Source organism: Phodopus roborovskii, unplaced genomic scaffold (assembly GCF_943737965.1).
Source record: "Phodopus roborovskii unplaced genomic scaffold, PHOROB, whole genome shotgun sequence".
NCBI classification, from domain to species: Eukaryota; Metazoa; Chordata; class Mammalia; order Rodentia; family Cricetidae; genus Phodopus; species Phodopus roborovskii.
This window is the reverse complement of record NW_026126540.1, coordinates 32,697,611-32,712,876: the sequence shown is the minus strand read 5'-3', so window position 1 is coordinate 32,712,876 and position 15,266 is coordinate 32,697,611. Positions and strand designations below refer to the sequence as shown.

General features: G+C 42.2%; 1 protein-coding gene across 2 annotated transcripts; it reads right to left on the bottom strand.

Moving 5' to 3' along the window:
• Positions 1 to 2,103: 2,103 nt before the first annotated feature.
• Nhlh2 (nescient helix-loop-helix 2) lies at positions 2,104 to 5,012 on the bottom strand. Of its 2 annotated transcripts, XM_051198737.1 has the most exons (3): positions 4,827 to 5,012; positions 4,105 to 4,421; positions 2,104 to 2,540 (listed from the first exon to the last, which is right to left on the bottom strand). In XM_051198737.1, the coding sequence occupies exon 3, from the start codon at positions 2,530 to 2,532 to the stop codon at positions 2,125 to 2,127; it is 408 nt and encodes a 135-aa protein (XP_051054694.1). In that variant the 5' UTR covers positions 2,533 to 2,540; positions 4,105 to 4,421; positions 4,827 to 5,012; the 3' UTR covers positions 2,104 to 2,124. The 2 variants fall into 2 exon arrangements, with proteins under 2 accessions (XP_051054694.1, XP_051054693.1); XM_051198736.1 differs by lacking the exons at positions 4,105 to 4,421; positions 4,827 to 5,012 and adding an exon at positions 3,137 to 3,330.
• Positions 5,013 to 15,266: the final 10,254 nt, after the last annotated feature.

Genomic DNA, 15,266 nt, shown 5'->3' with positions numbered 1-15,266 from the left:
GAGGGTCTCATGTAGCCCAGGCTGGCCTTAAATTCACTACATAGTTGAGGATGAGCTTGAACCCCTGGTTCTCCCATCTCAGGTACTGGGATTGTGGGTGTGAGCTACCACACCCAGCTTTTCCCTGTCACTTAATGCAGGCACCTTCTTGGCCTTGAGTGTTCCCAAGAGCTTGGGTTAGACAGTTACAAAGTTTTCTTTTAAAACAAAACAAAACAGGCATTTGTGATATGTGTAATGTTTTTACATACACACCATTGAGCTTTTCCTCGTGGATGTGGCATGATCTATACCATCCCAGGCTGCTGTATCCAAATATATCAAACCATCAAATGGTCCAGCCCCTGAACGAACACACACACACACACACACACACACACACACACACACACACACTGCTTTAGTCTTGTTTTGTTTTACTAATTCCTTTCTAAGGAATTGAATCCATTAAGACATTTCACGCTCAGCCAGCATGTTCGATTTCTAGACAGATGCTTAAAATAAAGAGGAGGAGTTTTGTCTGATACCTTTATTTATATGCAAAACAGCGCACCAGTCATGAGATATGAAAACTCGTCAGGTAGAAACCAGGTTATATCTATCTTCACTACAAAATATTGCATTATATAAAGCAACAGAGACACACAAAAAACCCTGAAAAAGACTAAAATCTTTGGATAGCAGATGTGTTTTTTTTTTTTTTTTTTCTTTTTTCCTTTCTCCCTTGTCTCTAAAATACACCTCTTGCTTTAAGAGTTTCACAGCTGAGAACATGAAACATTTCCAGGTCATAGACTTTTCTTTTTGGTTGTCACAGAGGAAAGTAATTCTGAATTCTTTTTTCTTTTTTTAGGAAAATAATGTAATTTCCTAAAATTATCCCACGCAAAAACGTCACACACACGCACACACAAGAAGCTATTCGCCTTATAAACAGTTTGTAAAGTACTTTTCAGACAAAACTACAGGCAAGAATAACAACACTTAACTTTTTATAAAACTATAGTGGTGAAGGGCTAGTGTTGCTGATCTCACAAAGAAACAACCAACTTCTTAATATATAAAATATGCTTAGAAACAGGGAGATGTGGGAACTCTCTTATACAAGTGCAATATAATCAGAAAAAAAAAAAAAAAGAGGAAAGACCACAAGATAATCTCAACAAACACATAAAAAGTTAGACACAATTATTTCACAGGAAAAGTGTAAACACTTGACTATAAATAAATTGGCACGGAGTATCCAAAGTAAAATTATCACCACTCTGAAAAATAAATGTCTTGAAAAAAAATACTCTACTCCTTCTAACATAAATAAAAATAGGTTGTCTTTCTTCTAACTGCATCTATGGGTCCACATGTTAAGGTCACAAATAGATGGGGTGTTTTTGGATATTTAAAGGGGCACTTTACCCAAAAAAGCAATCAGATGTTACATTTTCCATTTAAGTATGGGTTTTTCTATCTACTTTAGTGTTCTCTCTTGGGCTTAAAGTCTCACCAAGCACAAATCCTCCCACAGTGTGTCTGTCTACTTTGAATTTATCTTTTTTTTTTAAAAAGCCTCACCAAATATTCAGGATTTTATTTGTATTTGAATGTGATTTTTCATTTTGACCAGGTAACAGAAAGTTTGCTGGGATAACTTTCTGTGTCTTAATCTCTGTGTGGAAAATATTTTCATTTTTCCTTTCCCCTCAAGGTTTGGTGTTTTCTCAATTAGAAAAATCCCCAATAGTCCAAAGCTATTAGCCTGGGTTGAGCTTCTGCCCTCATTCTTTCAAATCATGAAGATGTATGGGATATAAATATAGGGGAACTCAGTAACCACCCTTAAGGAGATCGATCCTAATACACCTAGGGGAAGGCCCAGGAGCAACTCACCCTAGGGTGCCTCCAGAAGAATCTTCCAACCAGGAAAATACCCCTGTGACCCCCAGGTCTTTCTGTCCACTCTACCTCCCGGGCTGGAAAACGTTCCCCTGCATCCTTGTTGACCAAAGAGAAAGGACTGCAAGCTTTCCCTGGTGTCTCTGGGAGACCCTCGGGCCTGGCAATCCGGGTGTGTTGCCTCTGGCAGACCAGACACCCGACTGGCGGTGGCGTCCTGTGGCGTCCCCCGCCCTACACGTCCAGGACGTGGTTGAGATAGGAGATGTAGCAGATGGCCAGGCGCAGGATCTCGATCTTGGAGAGCTTCTTGTCCGGGGGCAGCGTGGGCAGCAGTTTGCGGAGCTCGGCGAAGGCCAGGTTGAAGGCCTCCACGCGGATGCGCTCGCGGGTGGCGTGAGCCGAGCGGTACTTGGCGGTCGCGCGCCTGCGGCGGCGCTTCTCCTCGCGGCTCAGCTGCTGCGGATGCGGGTAGAGTGCGGCCCGGCTGCCGCCCTTGTTGTCGCCGTCCACCTCCTCTACCGGCTCCAGGTCCGACACGCTGCCCAGCACCTTGGCGTCTGCGCCGCCCAGAGACTCGGGGTCCGAGTGTGTCGAGCTGGGGTGATCTGAGTCGGCGGCTTGGTCCGGACTCAGCATCATTTTGGAGGCTGATGGGGAGTCAGAAAGTCAATAAAAGGAATGACTCTTCATTTGCAATGAGGGGTGGCGGGCAAGGGCCTAGGAAGCCTGGACTCATAGAGGACCCTTGTCCCAGGGATCCCTTCTCACACCAGGAGAGGCATGGCTGGGAACGGAACCCGCACCAGAGCGCATCCCCAACCCCACACCAAAGTCTGCAGATGACCGCAGCAGTCAGTGGTCCTGGGGTTGGAGAACGACTGGGGGCCTGCGGGGCCTGCTGGCATCTTGTGCTTCCTCTGGTCAAACATCAGCTGCTCTATCCCGCCCCCTTGCTCCGTCCCTTTCCCAGACATACGAAAAAATCTCGATGGATGGATGTTTCTGGGTTTGAATGGAGATGCAGAGCGTGCTTCCCGCCCGAGGGCCTGAGGCAAGGCAGCTGGAGACTCCCAGAGCCTGGGAGTCTGGGCTGTGCTAGGGTGAGGGCGAACCCCATCCCGGAACCTAGGCCCGGGACAGAAAGGCTTCCGTGTCCCCCCTCGCCTTTCTCCGAAATAATAAAGAAATGACCGAACACATGTGTTCGGTCCTTTCAAAAGAAAATTGACTCCTCGGCCCTCACACGCTCCCGGAGCACCATCTGTCACGCAGACTGCCACACACATTGGGGACCTAGGGACGTGGATCACACAATGCCCGGCAGTCTGCCGACTACCTCCCGGGGAAACTCAGGCGGCTGGGTCGCTCCGGGCGGAGAGGTTGGGGAGTACAGAAGAGGGATGGACTCCGAGGTGCGGGTGCGGGATGCCCGGGGCGCAAGCTGCATCTCTGCGGGTAAAGTTCGTGAGCTCCCAGGATCCGAGCTCGGCAGCACACTGATGACCCCAGGAGGCCCGGTCGCGGCCCGGCGTTTAGCTCGCCCCCCCCCCCGAAAAAGACACCTCCCGCTGGCTTCTCGGGAGCCTGGAGGAAGGGCCCGGCAGCGCGCCCTCGGGAACCTCTGGGCTTGCCGGGCATCTGGGGACGGCGGGTGGGGACAGGCACCTGCCCCAAATGAGCGCTTGGGCCTTGGCCGCCAGGAGGGACGACCGGGCAGACGCCCCTGGTCCCTGGTGTAGGCTCCAGTCAGGTTGTGAGTTAGAGGCTAGCTCCAGAGAAACAAAAGCCAGGGTATGTGGGTTCGGCTCCAGGCCATGCACTTGCGCAGGAGCGAATTGAGCTCGCAAACAGCTTTCCTTGCAAGGAAAACCCATCCTCAAAACAACAATAAATGATCCAAATGAACCGCATGCGATCCCCTACGGGCTTTTCTCTACGTTTATAAGTGAAACAACTGGCACCTACGCAGTTGGCATGAGGGAATAGAAACATAGGGAGAAAAAAAAATCATAACAAACCACGACATAGTTACAGTTCGGACAAAAAGTTCTCGAGTTGTCCTCCAAGCGTTTAAATTCTCAGGTTATTTTAATAGTCATAAATAGTATTTCTAGTGGGCATTTGTGTCTGTGACTGTGAGTGGAGATGCATCTATAAACGCAGTTATGAATCAACTTAATTTCAAGAAAAAGAGATGTAGAGATGTCTTACCTTGCCAAAGCCTTGTAGATAATCTTTTCGCCAATCTTTTAGAGTTAAAATTCCGGGGAACAAGAAGGAGAGGTCCTGGCAAATATTAAAAGCAGCCAATATTTATTACATTCACAGATGAAAAAGCAGCTGTCATCTCGCCGACCGCCTCACCCGAGCGACGGTGTCTTAGGAGGTGGGTGGTATGATTGCTCGCTTAGTTGATAGCTTGAAAACGCAGGTTCCTTTTAATTGTTCTTAAACATTTCAGGAAATTCGTTGATGATCTTTTTAAGTCGAAGTGTTGAAGTCTCACACTTGCCCCTCTTCCCGGGGCTCTATAAATAACAAAAGAGATGCAGAGATAAACACAATCACACCAAAGGGCTGATTCCTCCACTTTCTAATAGCAAAATAATCAATAAGAAAGATGGTTAAGATAAAATTCCATTCCTTGAGGGTTCCTTCCCTTCCCTTAATCGGGTTGTGGCTAACCTGGGAAGCTCGGGCAGGGATGGATGAGGCTCTGAAGTGAGTTCTTTTTTTTCTTCCCGATAACGCTTTGTTCAGCCCATGTCTCCCCAGTTCCCAGGAACACAATACAGTAACTAGGGGCTAAGGTTGCCTCTGTCTTGTCCCTCAATGACTTATATGTTGTATAAATAGACACCTATTTTCCAGTTTCAAAGTCTTTCAAGGCTTGGTTACACCCTTTCCCCTACCCCACTCCCTCCCCTCTTTACCTTGTAGTAAAATATATATACTCAGTAGCTTGGAGATGCTTGAGAGAGGTTGATTAGATGTGAATGTCTTCTGGAGTAACACTGACAGGAAAGCAGAGAAGGGAGAGGTTGGGAGGGCCAGAGCAAAGAGGCAGCTGCATGTGTGGCTTCTTGGCTCTTCTGGTACCAATTGATTTAGCCTGGAGATGGTAGAGGAGATAAAGGCTTAAGAAGGGGGATGGAATTTTTCCCCCCTAAATTGATATTTAATGGGAAATCCTATTGGACAGAAACCTGGACATGAGTCACTTAATTGGACTTGACATCTGTCACAGTGTGGGAGTTTTCACAGCCCAAATATTTTAGCAGATCAGATTCCCACTGAATCTGTGCCATGAAATATAGCAGTTAAAAGCAGTCCATGATAGGAACCGTAGCATCTAAACAGTGTTTAGCCATACAGGCGATTTCTTGTTTTCAGATTATTGATGCACTATTTAAGTGCAAGTAAGCACTATATGAGCATGGAAAATTCCTCTGGCATTTTGTAATCATTTTATCAATGGCTAGGAAAGTAATTGTGGGGTCATATACTATATAAGATGCTGTAATTAAGATGAAATGTTCAGATAGGCAATACTAGCATTTATTAGCAATGACATGTCTTTTTAAAAGATACTTTAATCATTACTATTAAGACTATTGATATTTTGGAGAAATGTTCTACTATGAGAGTAACTTATTAATAGATGACTTTAAAAGATTTTAACATGATAATTTAAACCATTGGTAGAATTAGGAACAGAACTCAAGTAGTTAGGGACCACGAGATAAGACAATTCTACTTTTTTAGTTATGCTTGTTTTCCCTCTGTACCCATTTATTCATTTGTTCATTGTTTGTCTTAAAATGACAGACTGTGTGTGTCAGTTATTGTACTTTGTTCTTGCCCATCTTAACATGTGAGTGGATATATTTACCTGGTGGCACTGCATTGTGCTAAAATGTAAATACAAAGTACCCCAGAATGCAATGCCTTTGCCTTATATGACCTCCAGCCCTGAATTTACATGCTTTACAAAAAATAAAGGAACTCTACTATTAGTCACTATCAATTACATATTATTTACTATTAATTACACACTGCCAGTGACACCATCAATCACATCTTCTTTCCTTCCCTCCCTCCCTCCTTCCCTCCCTCCTCCCCTTTCTCTCTCTCTCTTTCTTCTTTCTTTCTTTCTTTCTTTCTTTCTTTCTTTCTGCTATTTCAGACAAGGTCTCACTATGCAGACCTGGCTAGCCTGACCCTTACCACGGGGACCAGATTGATCTCAAATGCATAGAGATATGCTTGCCTCTGCCTCCCAAGTATTGAGATTAAAGGCACTTGTCATCACAACCAGATTTTTTTTTTAATTGATCAAGCTTAAAGGAAATAAGAGAATATTAGCCATATTCCTGTCTTCCTTTTCCTGGGGGAATATTTATGGAGAGGATGTTTTCCTCAGGGGAGGGGTTTGGCCGTGATATATATTGTTTATCTTTGTCCACATAAGCTCTGTCAGGGTAGAGGGAGAGAAGGGAATTGAGTTCAAGGAATATGGCACCAGTTCTGTTCAGGTTCAGCCTCACCTCTGCTCAGCCCAAGCTTATCCCCAACCGGAGGCAGAAACCAGCCTCAAGCAGATGGCAATGGAAACAGGTGAATAGATAAGTCCTGCCCCTGTAGGCTGGAGGAGGTGGGGAGTGAAGATGTGTGTGTGTGGGGAAGGTGGGTTCCCAGGCTGGCTAGCAGCAGCCAACACTAAACACTAACAGAAATGTACACACAGATGCGCACCTTCTGATACCTGTGCCTCCTCGCCATCCAGCACTCATACAAGCTGTCTGGCTTAATTAGGCATTTGGGCAGATGGATTGAAAACTGTGGTGGTTTTTGTCACCTGAGCTCTAGAAAGCACAGCTGCTAGGCTGGAAGTGTCCAGTGTCCCTGGTCACCCTACTGTTGGGAGTTGGATGGAGGAAAGGAAGCTCAAACCCTGGCTGGCCTGATTCTGCTATGGCTGGCGAGTACGAATCCAGACCAGTTCTCTTTTGGAGCCAGGACACTGGTAACCTGCACATTCATAAATTAATACATGGTTAAGGCCTGTAGAAGCACTCAGATCCATACACAGCTAAGCCTCGACACATCATTATAGATACAGACATGTGCTCTCACACACATGCATTCTCTCTTATGGGAAAGCTCCCATCCCTCTCCCCCTTTGCCTTTTCTAAGCCATCCAGGCACAGATGGACCCTCCTTTCACAGCCCCCCTTGGAGACTGTATACTATGCAATATGGTTCTTGGTTCCCATATTTATGCTTCCCACTAGCCTGGGACATTTCCAGGAAAGGTTTGTAGCTTATATCTTCAGCTCTCGTATCTGACCTTGACACATTATATGTGCTCAGTTCATTTATAGCAAGTAACTTCCTGTGTACAGAGGTTCCCAGGAAACCACTGGTAAGGAAGCCACTTCCACTCACAGATGCCCAGCCTCCCATTTGGATGATTTCTGTTCTTGAAAGTGAGTATAGTGAGCTTGCTGTGACACTCAAAAGATGTGTAAGTATCTGACAAAACACCAAGCACCATGCAAATTAGCTTGTCTTAAAGTGTAAGGCTAGTAAATGAGGTTAAAGCAGGGGATGCTAAGTAGTGATTTTAAAAGTCAGGTTTCCTGTCCTGTCACAAGCTAGCTGTGTAACTTCTACTGGCTAGGAGTTACTTAGCCTTTCTAGATCCCAAGTTTTCTAATCCGTAGAGTGAGAATAATGAACATAAAGAATGCTATGGCATGATGTTATTTACATCTCTTCCCCCCCCCAAAAAAAAATCAAAATAACACATGTGGTGCTGGGGAGCTACTCTTGCAAATGATTGGAGTTTGGTTCCCAGCATCCATGTTGGGTAGCTCATAATGACCTGTAAGTCCAGTTCCAGGATGATGAGACACTGCTGACCTCCATATGGGCACCTGCATTCATAAGTACATACCTACACATGCAATCAATTTAACATAAAACAAATCTTTAATAAAAGACAATACATGTATAGACTTAAATTGTTCAATGTTCTTAATAATGTTAATAATACGAGCACATTCTCTCTATATGTGTGTGTGTGTGTGTTGCATAGAAATACTAACATCTGAATATCCCCACAAGTGTGTATGTGTGTGTGTGTGTGTGTGTGTGTGTGTGTGTGTGTGTGTGTTTATGGCTCAGTGGCTAACCTACAGTGAATACTGTTCCAGCATTAGACCATAGATGTAAGATTTTTCTCACATTAACTTATCCCCTCTTCAGAAAGCTAAGAAGTAGGTTCTGCTGCCATAGGACATGGAAAAAATGTTGGTGATTTCTTCAAGGCCACATAGATCGTAACTCCAGGGCTAAGATTTAGATTGGGTTGGGATAAGAAAGGCACTTGCCACCAAGCCTGATCATTTGAGTTGGATCCTTTGAACACATGCTGTAGAAGGAGAGAGCCAACTCCAAAAAGTTGTCTTCTGACCCCCATGTGTGCACTGTGGTACATAACATGTGTGTACACACGTACACACAGGAAGTAAGTGAAGAGATATACAAATAAGACATATTCAAGTGATCTATATTCAGAAACTGGACCCTTACCTACCATGTACTACTCTTGTGACCACATGCCATGTGCAAATATCCCATGCAGGAGAATTATATATCACATTAAATGTGTGAGCCAAAGGAGAAACATACAAACCACCCTTTGTCTATAGCTGTAATAGATGAGTCCATGTGCCTTTAAATACTTCATTCACGTTTATTAATAGTATTGAACCTGATAAAACACAAAGGTTTAAAAATCAATTTTAGTCCTATTAGACGTCTGTTTCCTACTTATTTTCTTAAAATTTGTACTCCACCCACAAAGGATTTGAGCATACATAATTAGCATTTGTATATGTATCATTAATAAGCTCTATACATGTACTTCATATAGTATAGCACAATATTTAATCACAAATGTACAAAAGACATTTTAAAACTGAAAAACAACTTAATAATGTGTATGAATAATTGATTTTACTTATAAATACAAAGACATATGCTCAAGCTGTTGGCGGTACATGTTCTGAAGAGTGATGGGCTTTTCAATGATTGTTCAACCCTTTATGATAAAGCGATTTGATGGTCTGCTTTTAAACTCAGTTTATTATATCACAATCCAGTGTTTATGGCTGACATGAGAGAGAGAAACCTAACACAAAAGTTCAAATGCTACCACAAAAAGCCTGACAACTATGTGAGGAGTATGGTGACCATTCTACAATATGTGTATATCAAACATTGAGTCTGGGGCTGGAGAAATGGCTCAGCAGTTGCGAGCCTATAACGCTCTTACAGAAGACCTGAGTTCAGTTCCCAGCACCTGTGTTAGGCAGTTCACAGCTGCCATAACTCCAAGAAATCTGACGTCTTTTTCTGGCCTTCTCAGGTACCTGTACTAACTTGCACATACCCTTGTGTATGCGCGACTACACACACACACACACACACACACACACACACACACACACACACACAAAATCTAAAAAGTAATTTTAAAAATCAAACTTATGCTCTATTATTTATATGTAATTTTTATTTGTAAATTTAAAGATGGTGATAAAACAAAATTCAAACTAAAAGCCCTTCAGCTGTTGAATGGATAAAACCCGTGCGATATATCAGACAATGGAATGTCACCGCATCATACCATGGAATGCAATTGTGGTGTGTGTTGTGGCATGGGTGTGCCTCAGCAGCATGCTGAGTGAAGGAAAATAGACACAAAGACCCCATGCAGCATTAGCCCTTTCACATGAAGCCTCCCTGATAGACAGACTCCACAGAGAGACAGAATGAAATATTGGTTGCACACGGCAAGTATGGGAGGCATAGGAACATAACCACTGAGGAGCAAATCTTCACATGGCACCAGGAATTGCTCTCCAATGTGACTTTTGATAGTGATGTCAGAACTCTGGTGTAGCTGTTAGAGAATTCAGAAAGTGGGGGCTGGAGAGATGGCTCAGTGGTTAAGAGTATTGCTGCTCTTCAAGAGGACCAGGGGTTCAATTCCCAGCACCCATAAGGAAGCTCACAACTGTGTATAACTCCAGTCCTAGAGGATCTGATGCCCTCTTCTGGCCTCCAAGGGCACTGCATGTGTGTGGCATAGAGTTTTTGTAAACACTCATGCAGATACATATAATTAAAGTAAATCTTTACAAGAAAAACCTTTTCTGATAAAAAAAAAAACATGCCTATAAGCATATACCATAATTGTAGAACATAACTATGTATTTATCTTCACTAAAAACGCACTAGTGAGAATGTTTCAATCCTTCATCAACAGTCAAATATGCAGTATCATGGAAGATCATTTTTTATTAGAGAATAAAGTACATGTTCTAAGAAAAAAGTTTTGATGACTCTGTTTGCCATTCATTTATCTACATTATAATCGCTATTTTATAGCTTGTTCATCAAATATGCCAAGATTTTGTCAAACTTCAGCAAGTAAGTTCTCTTCTAATCTAAATTAGATATTCCTCTTCCAAATGGATTTAAAACAAAACAAAACTCTGAAACCAAGGTTTGGGAATTTTGTAGCAGTGTAGAAATTTAGTCGTTAGTTTCTGGGTGTGGTAAATGTTCAGAAATAGATGTGAATTTAAGACATATTTTCATGATGCGAGACAGAGAATCACACAACAGAAAAATCTCCAGTAATTTCTTAAGATGACTAGTGGTGCAAATTCCTTTTATACACTGCTGTTTAAATCAGTAAGACATACGCTTAAAGTCATACACTGAACATGTATATGATTTCAAAACGTGCAAGTGGCATAGCAGTGGCATTGTCGCCAAAGTAAAACAAATTTGACACATTTATTTTAGAGCCGAGCAAGTCTGTGAGCATTTCAGTGCCTACAAACAGAGCCTTTCAAGCTGGGCAATCCCAGCTCATGGGAGGCAGGGGTAGGCAGATCTCCAGTCCAGCCAGGGCTACACAGTGAGAGCCTGTCTCAAGCAAGCACCCAACTCCCCACCCCCAAAACATAGGAACCAAATCGTACCTTTCTTTGTGCACAGTACAACCTCAGTCTTTCCCATTTCATCTACTCTAAAGTCAGCTATATTTTAATTTTTAAGTGTATTTTATTTAGTGTGTGTGTGTGTGTGTGTGTGTGTGTGTGTGTGTGTGTGTGTGTGTATGCTTGTGGACATGAGTGTAGCCAGGGATATCAGATCTCCTTGGAGCTAGAGTTACAGGCAGTTCTTATCTTAGCTCTCTCCTGTGCATGGGCAACTGAACCCAGGTCCTCTGTAAGTACTCCCTCTTACTATTTTTCTTTCTCTCTTGTCCCAGTCTAATATGTTTTTTCTTCTTTTTAATTTTATAAACTTTATTGTTAAAAAAAACAAAAATCTTGCAAGTAAATAAAAATATTCACACCCACAGATTGCCAGACTCTAAATCACACAACCTGATAAACTTCTCTAAAGTTAGAATTAGGATTCAGAACAGAAGTCAGAGGGCTGGAGAGATGGCTCAGTGGGTATGTGTACTTGATGCTCCTCCAGAGGATCCAGGTTCAAGTTTAAGCACCCACAGAGTGGCTCACAATGGTCTGCAACTCTAGTTCCAGAGTATATAGTCCCATCTTCTGGCCTCCATAGGGATTGCATATGCATGGTGTACTTAAATACAGCCATACACATAAGCGTAAAGAAAAAGATAGAACTGTGAAGCTTCACGATAAGTTTTACACTTTTGACAACTTATCATCATCAAATGTATTTATGTGTGTATCTACCACAAAACCAAAAAATTCATGACTGAATTACAAAAACAGCTTTTTCTCCTCTTTCATAACCGGTGTCCATCACCTGCATTCAATCCTTCCGCATTCCCTTATATTTAGCCTTTCTTGCTCTCTCTCCTGCATGTTATACTGAACCCACAGTACATTTGTTTGCATATAATATTCTAGGCTAGATTCCATATATGTGACAGAATAGTTTATCTCTTTTTGGGATTGTACAGAATCACACCAAGCTTGCTAGGCCTGTGGGTCCATTAGTTATTCATTTATTATTAATTATTATTTAACAGAATGATACCATATAGATGAAGTAAGTTTCTAATCTAGTCACAAAGTACTAGACATTTGGGTGACTTCTGTGAATATAGCTAACAAATTTGGTGTAGCCATACACACACAGGTGCATTTTTAAAGTATGCACATTCCATTCTTGTGAGTAAATGACCAAGAGTGAGAACACTGGATTCTGTAGTGAAAGTTTGTTTAATAAGAAACGTCCAGAATTTTATAAAGTAGTCATGCCATTTTGGATTTCTACCAACACTGAGTGGCTCCATGTTTTCAGCAGCATTTATTACTAGCTTAAAATTATTTTATGGGAGGGAGGGGAGGCTCAGCTGTTAAGAGGGTGTACTGATCTTGCAGAAGAACTTCATTTTGTTCCCAGTACCCATTTCCGGTGGCTCATCACACCCAGTAACTCCATCTCTAGGTGATCTGGTGCCCTCTGCTGGATTCCACAGGTATCTGCACTCACATGCACATACCCCACACACACAGCCACACAGCCAAGTAGTCACACATAATTAAAACAAATCTCTGAGGAGGGGCAGACACTGTTCAGCAGTTAAGAGCACTTGTTGTTCTTACAAAGTACCTGGGTTTGAGTCCCAGTACCCATGTAATGACTCTCAAGGATCTGTATCCCCATTTCCAGAGGATCCAACAGGCACACATATGGTACACATACACACATACAGATAAAACATTAATACACATTAAATAATCGAATCTAAACATTTTTAAAATGTTTAAAATTTTATTTTACTTTATTCTAAAAGTTATCTAATAGTATGTCATTATGATTTTATTTTGACCTTTCCAGCCTCATTGGGACAGTGATATTTATATTTTAAAAAATTCCTCCACAAATTTCATCTAATGAGATTTGATGTATGTGTGTATAACCTTGATACTACCCTCTATGAAAAATAATAAACACATTCACCAGCCTCTGTACTCAGCACCCCACATACTCCATTTTTTCACCCCACAAGAAGCTACAGGTCTTCCTGTCACTAAAGCCTATTGTGTGCTTCTAGAAGTTTGTATGAACACAATCAGGTAATGTGTCCCCTTTATTTGTCCGCCTTCTTTTAAATGGTTCTCATTTGGAGATTCAGCCATTCATCAGCACTCTGCTCATTTTTATTGCTCAGAAGTAGTCTTTTATCCTTGCCATGGTTCTTCATTTTATTTGTAGATTGAAGTTTCCATTTGGCAACTGTTCATTGCTGGGTGAGTCGGTTGGCACTGGATTTTCTTACCTATTGCTTTTCTGAAAATGTCTTGGCTTTCATTTTTGAAAGATGTGTGCTCTGGCTGTGGAAGTCCAAGTTGGCAGCTGTCTTCATTTTTTTTTTTTTCTTTTCTGGCATCAAAGGAGAGATGTTCAATTTAATATTTATTTATTTTTATTGGTGTGTATAGTTTCTAATAATAAGTCTACTCTGTCCTTACCTTTATTCTGTGTGTAACATGTTTTTCCTTTCTTCTCATCTGACTTCAAAATTTTAAAGTTCTTTGTTACATTTATCGTGTGTGTGTGTGTGTGTGTGTGCGCGCGCGCGCGTGCGTGCGCGTGCAAGTCTATACATGTGTAATTTTTTAAATGAAGGTCACATGCTACTGGTAGAACAGTTGTGTATTATATTTTTCTTCATTGTAATAAAGTGAGGCAGCTAACTATTAAGGAGAAAGTGTTTAGTTTTTGTGGTTCTGGGAATCAAATCTAGCATGTTATATATTCTAGGCGAGTACTGTACCACTGAACTGCATTCCCAAGCTCAAGCAAAGTTTTATTTGGCTTACATGTTTAGAAGCGCAGGGTCCAAGACCTGGAGGCTCTTCAGTTTGGCCTCTGGAGAGAATGACAATGCCTACACATCTTGGCAGAAGGACAGATAAGAAGAGCAAGGGGTCACATTCAGAAAAGGAGCAGAAAGACTTGGCTCTAACACTTGTCTGTAAGGGCACACTCCTAATGAAGTGAAGACCATTATCAGACCCATTGCTCCATTAAAACCACCTTAAGGATCAGCACTTCAGTCACAATAAATCCTGAGTGACACACTAGCTATACACAGATGACAGCATGCACAGGCTTAGGTCAGTATTTAATGCTTGGAAATGAACATGACTAATAGAAGGCGGTTTTTGTGGAGTGTTGATTCATCCTAGTCAGGAATTGAATTAGGTTAGGATTTTGTTGCTATGATACCAACAATGTAGTTCAGGCTTCAGATTACAGCTAGCTCCATTACTAAAGACCAGGGCACTGTGGCAGGTCATGTCATACAACTGAAAGGAGACAGGAAGAGTGAGCCAGCACTTTTTGCTATATCCCCCCCCAAAAAAAACCAGGGATTCTCTGTGTGGCCCTGGTTGTCCTCTAACTTGCTCTGTAGACCAGGCTGGCCTTGAACTTAAAGATCCTCCTACCTGTATCTCCTGAGTACTGGGATTAAAGGTATGAGCCACCACTGCCCAGTGGCATGACAGGGTCTCACTATGTAGCCTTGGCTGGCCTAGAACTCATGATGTAGTAAGGCTGACATCAAATTTATAGAGATGTGCCTGCTTCTATCTTCTGAATGCTAGGAATAAAGGCATTCATCACCACGTTCAACCTTTTCCTCCTTTTAGGTCAACTTGACTAAGGTTTAGACTTCAATTATTCAATGAAACTCATGAAGGCATTTTGTAGATGGGAATCAAAGTTCAGACAAGTGGGTTTTAAGTAAGCAGATTATCCTATATAATTAGTGTAGTCCTGACTCCATACTTTCAAGATGAGAAAGAAGCTTCCTGTAAGGGAAAGAAATTCTTCCTGTGGCTGGCAGCTTCATCCCAAGTGCCAGCCTGCCCTCCTGCCCTGAGGATTTTAAAGGAAGGAAGGTTGTATGCTAGGGTGGGAGTGGGCAGTGATGCTACCTATAGAAACCCCTTATACTGTATTTATGCTCTTAAAGTAATTTTAGAAATAATTTTACATCTCTTATTTAAAAGCTTTCCAAAACAAGGGTATTCGGTGAATTTTGAAATCAGATATCTAAACTGTTAAAACCCAGTGCATCCTGATTAGTTTGCAAGGAAAGGTGTCTAAGAGAATTGGAGCTATGATAGCCAAACTTCAATCGAACCAGCATGTGTAGCCCATATCATGTGACGCCTCTTGTGTTTCAACCAAATCTTCTGTGGTCATTCTCTCACTTAGGACCGTCTTTAAAGCCAAAGGGCACCAACTGGGGCCATTTCAGTTCCCTACCCCCAAATAATCAA

Coding starts and splice junctions, on each gene's coding strand:
- Nhlh2 (XM_051198736.1), bottom strand. CDS start 3,179: ATGTGTGTGGCAGTCTGCGTGACAGATGGTGCTCCGGGAGCGT. Junction 2,541..3,136: donor AGATGGTGCTCCGGGAGCGT/GTGAGGGCCGAG, acceptor ACTCCCCATCAG/CCTCCAAAATGATGCTGAGT.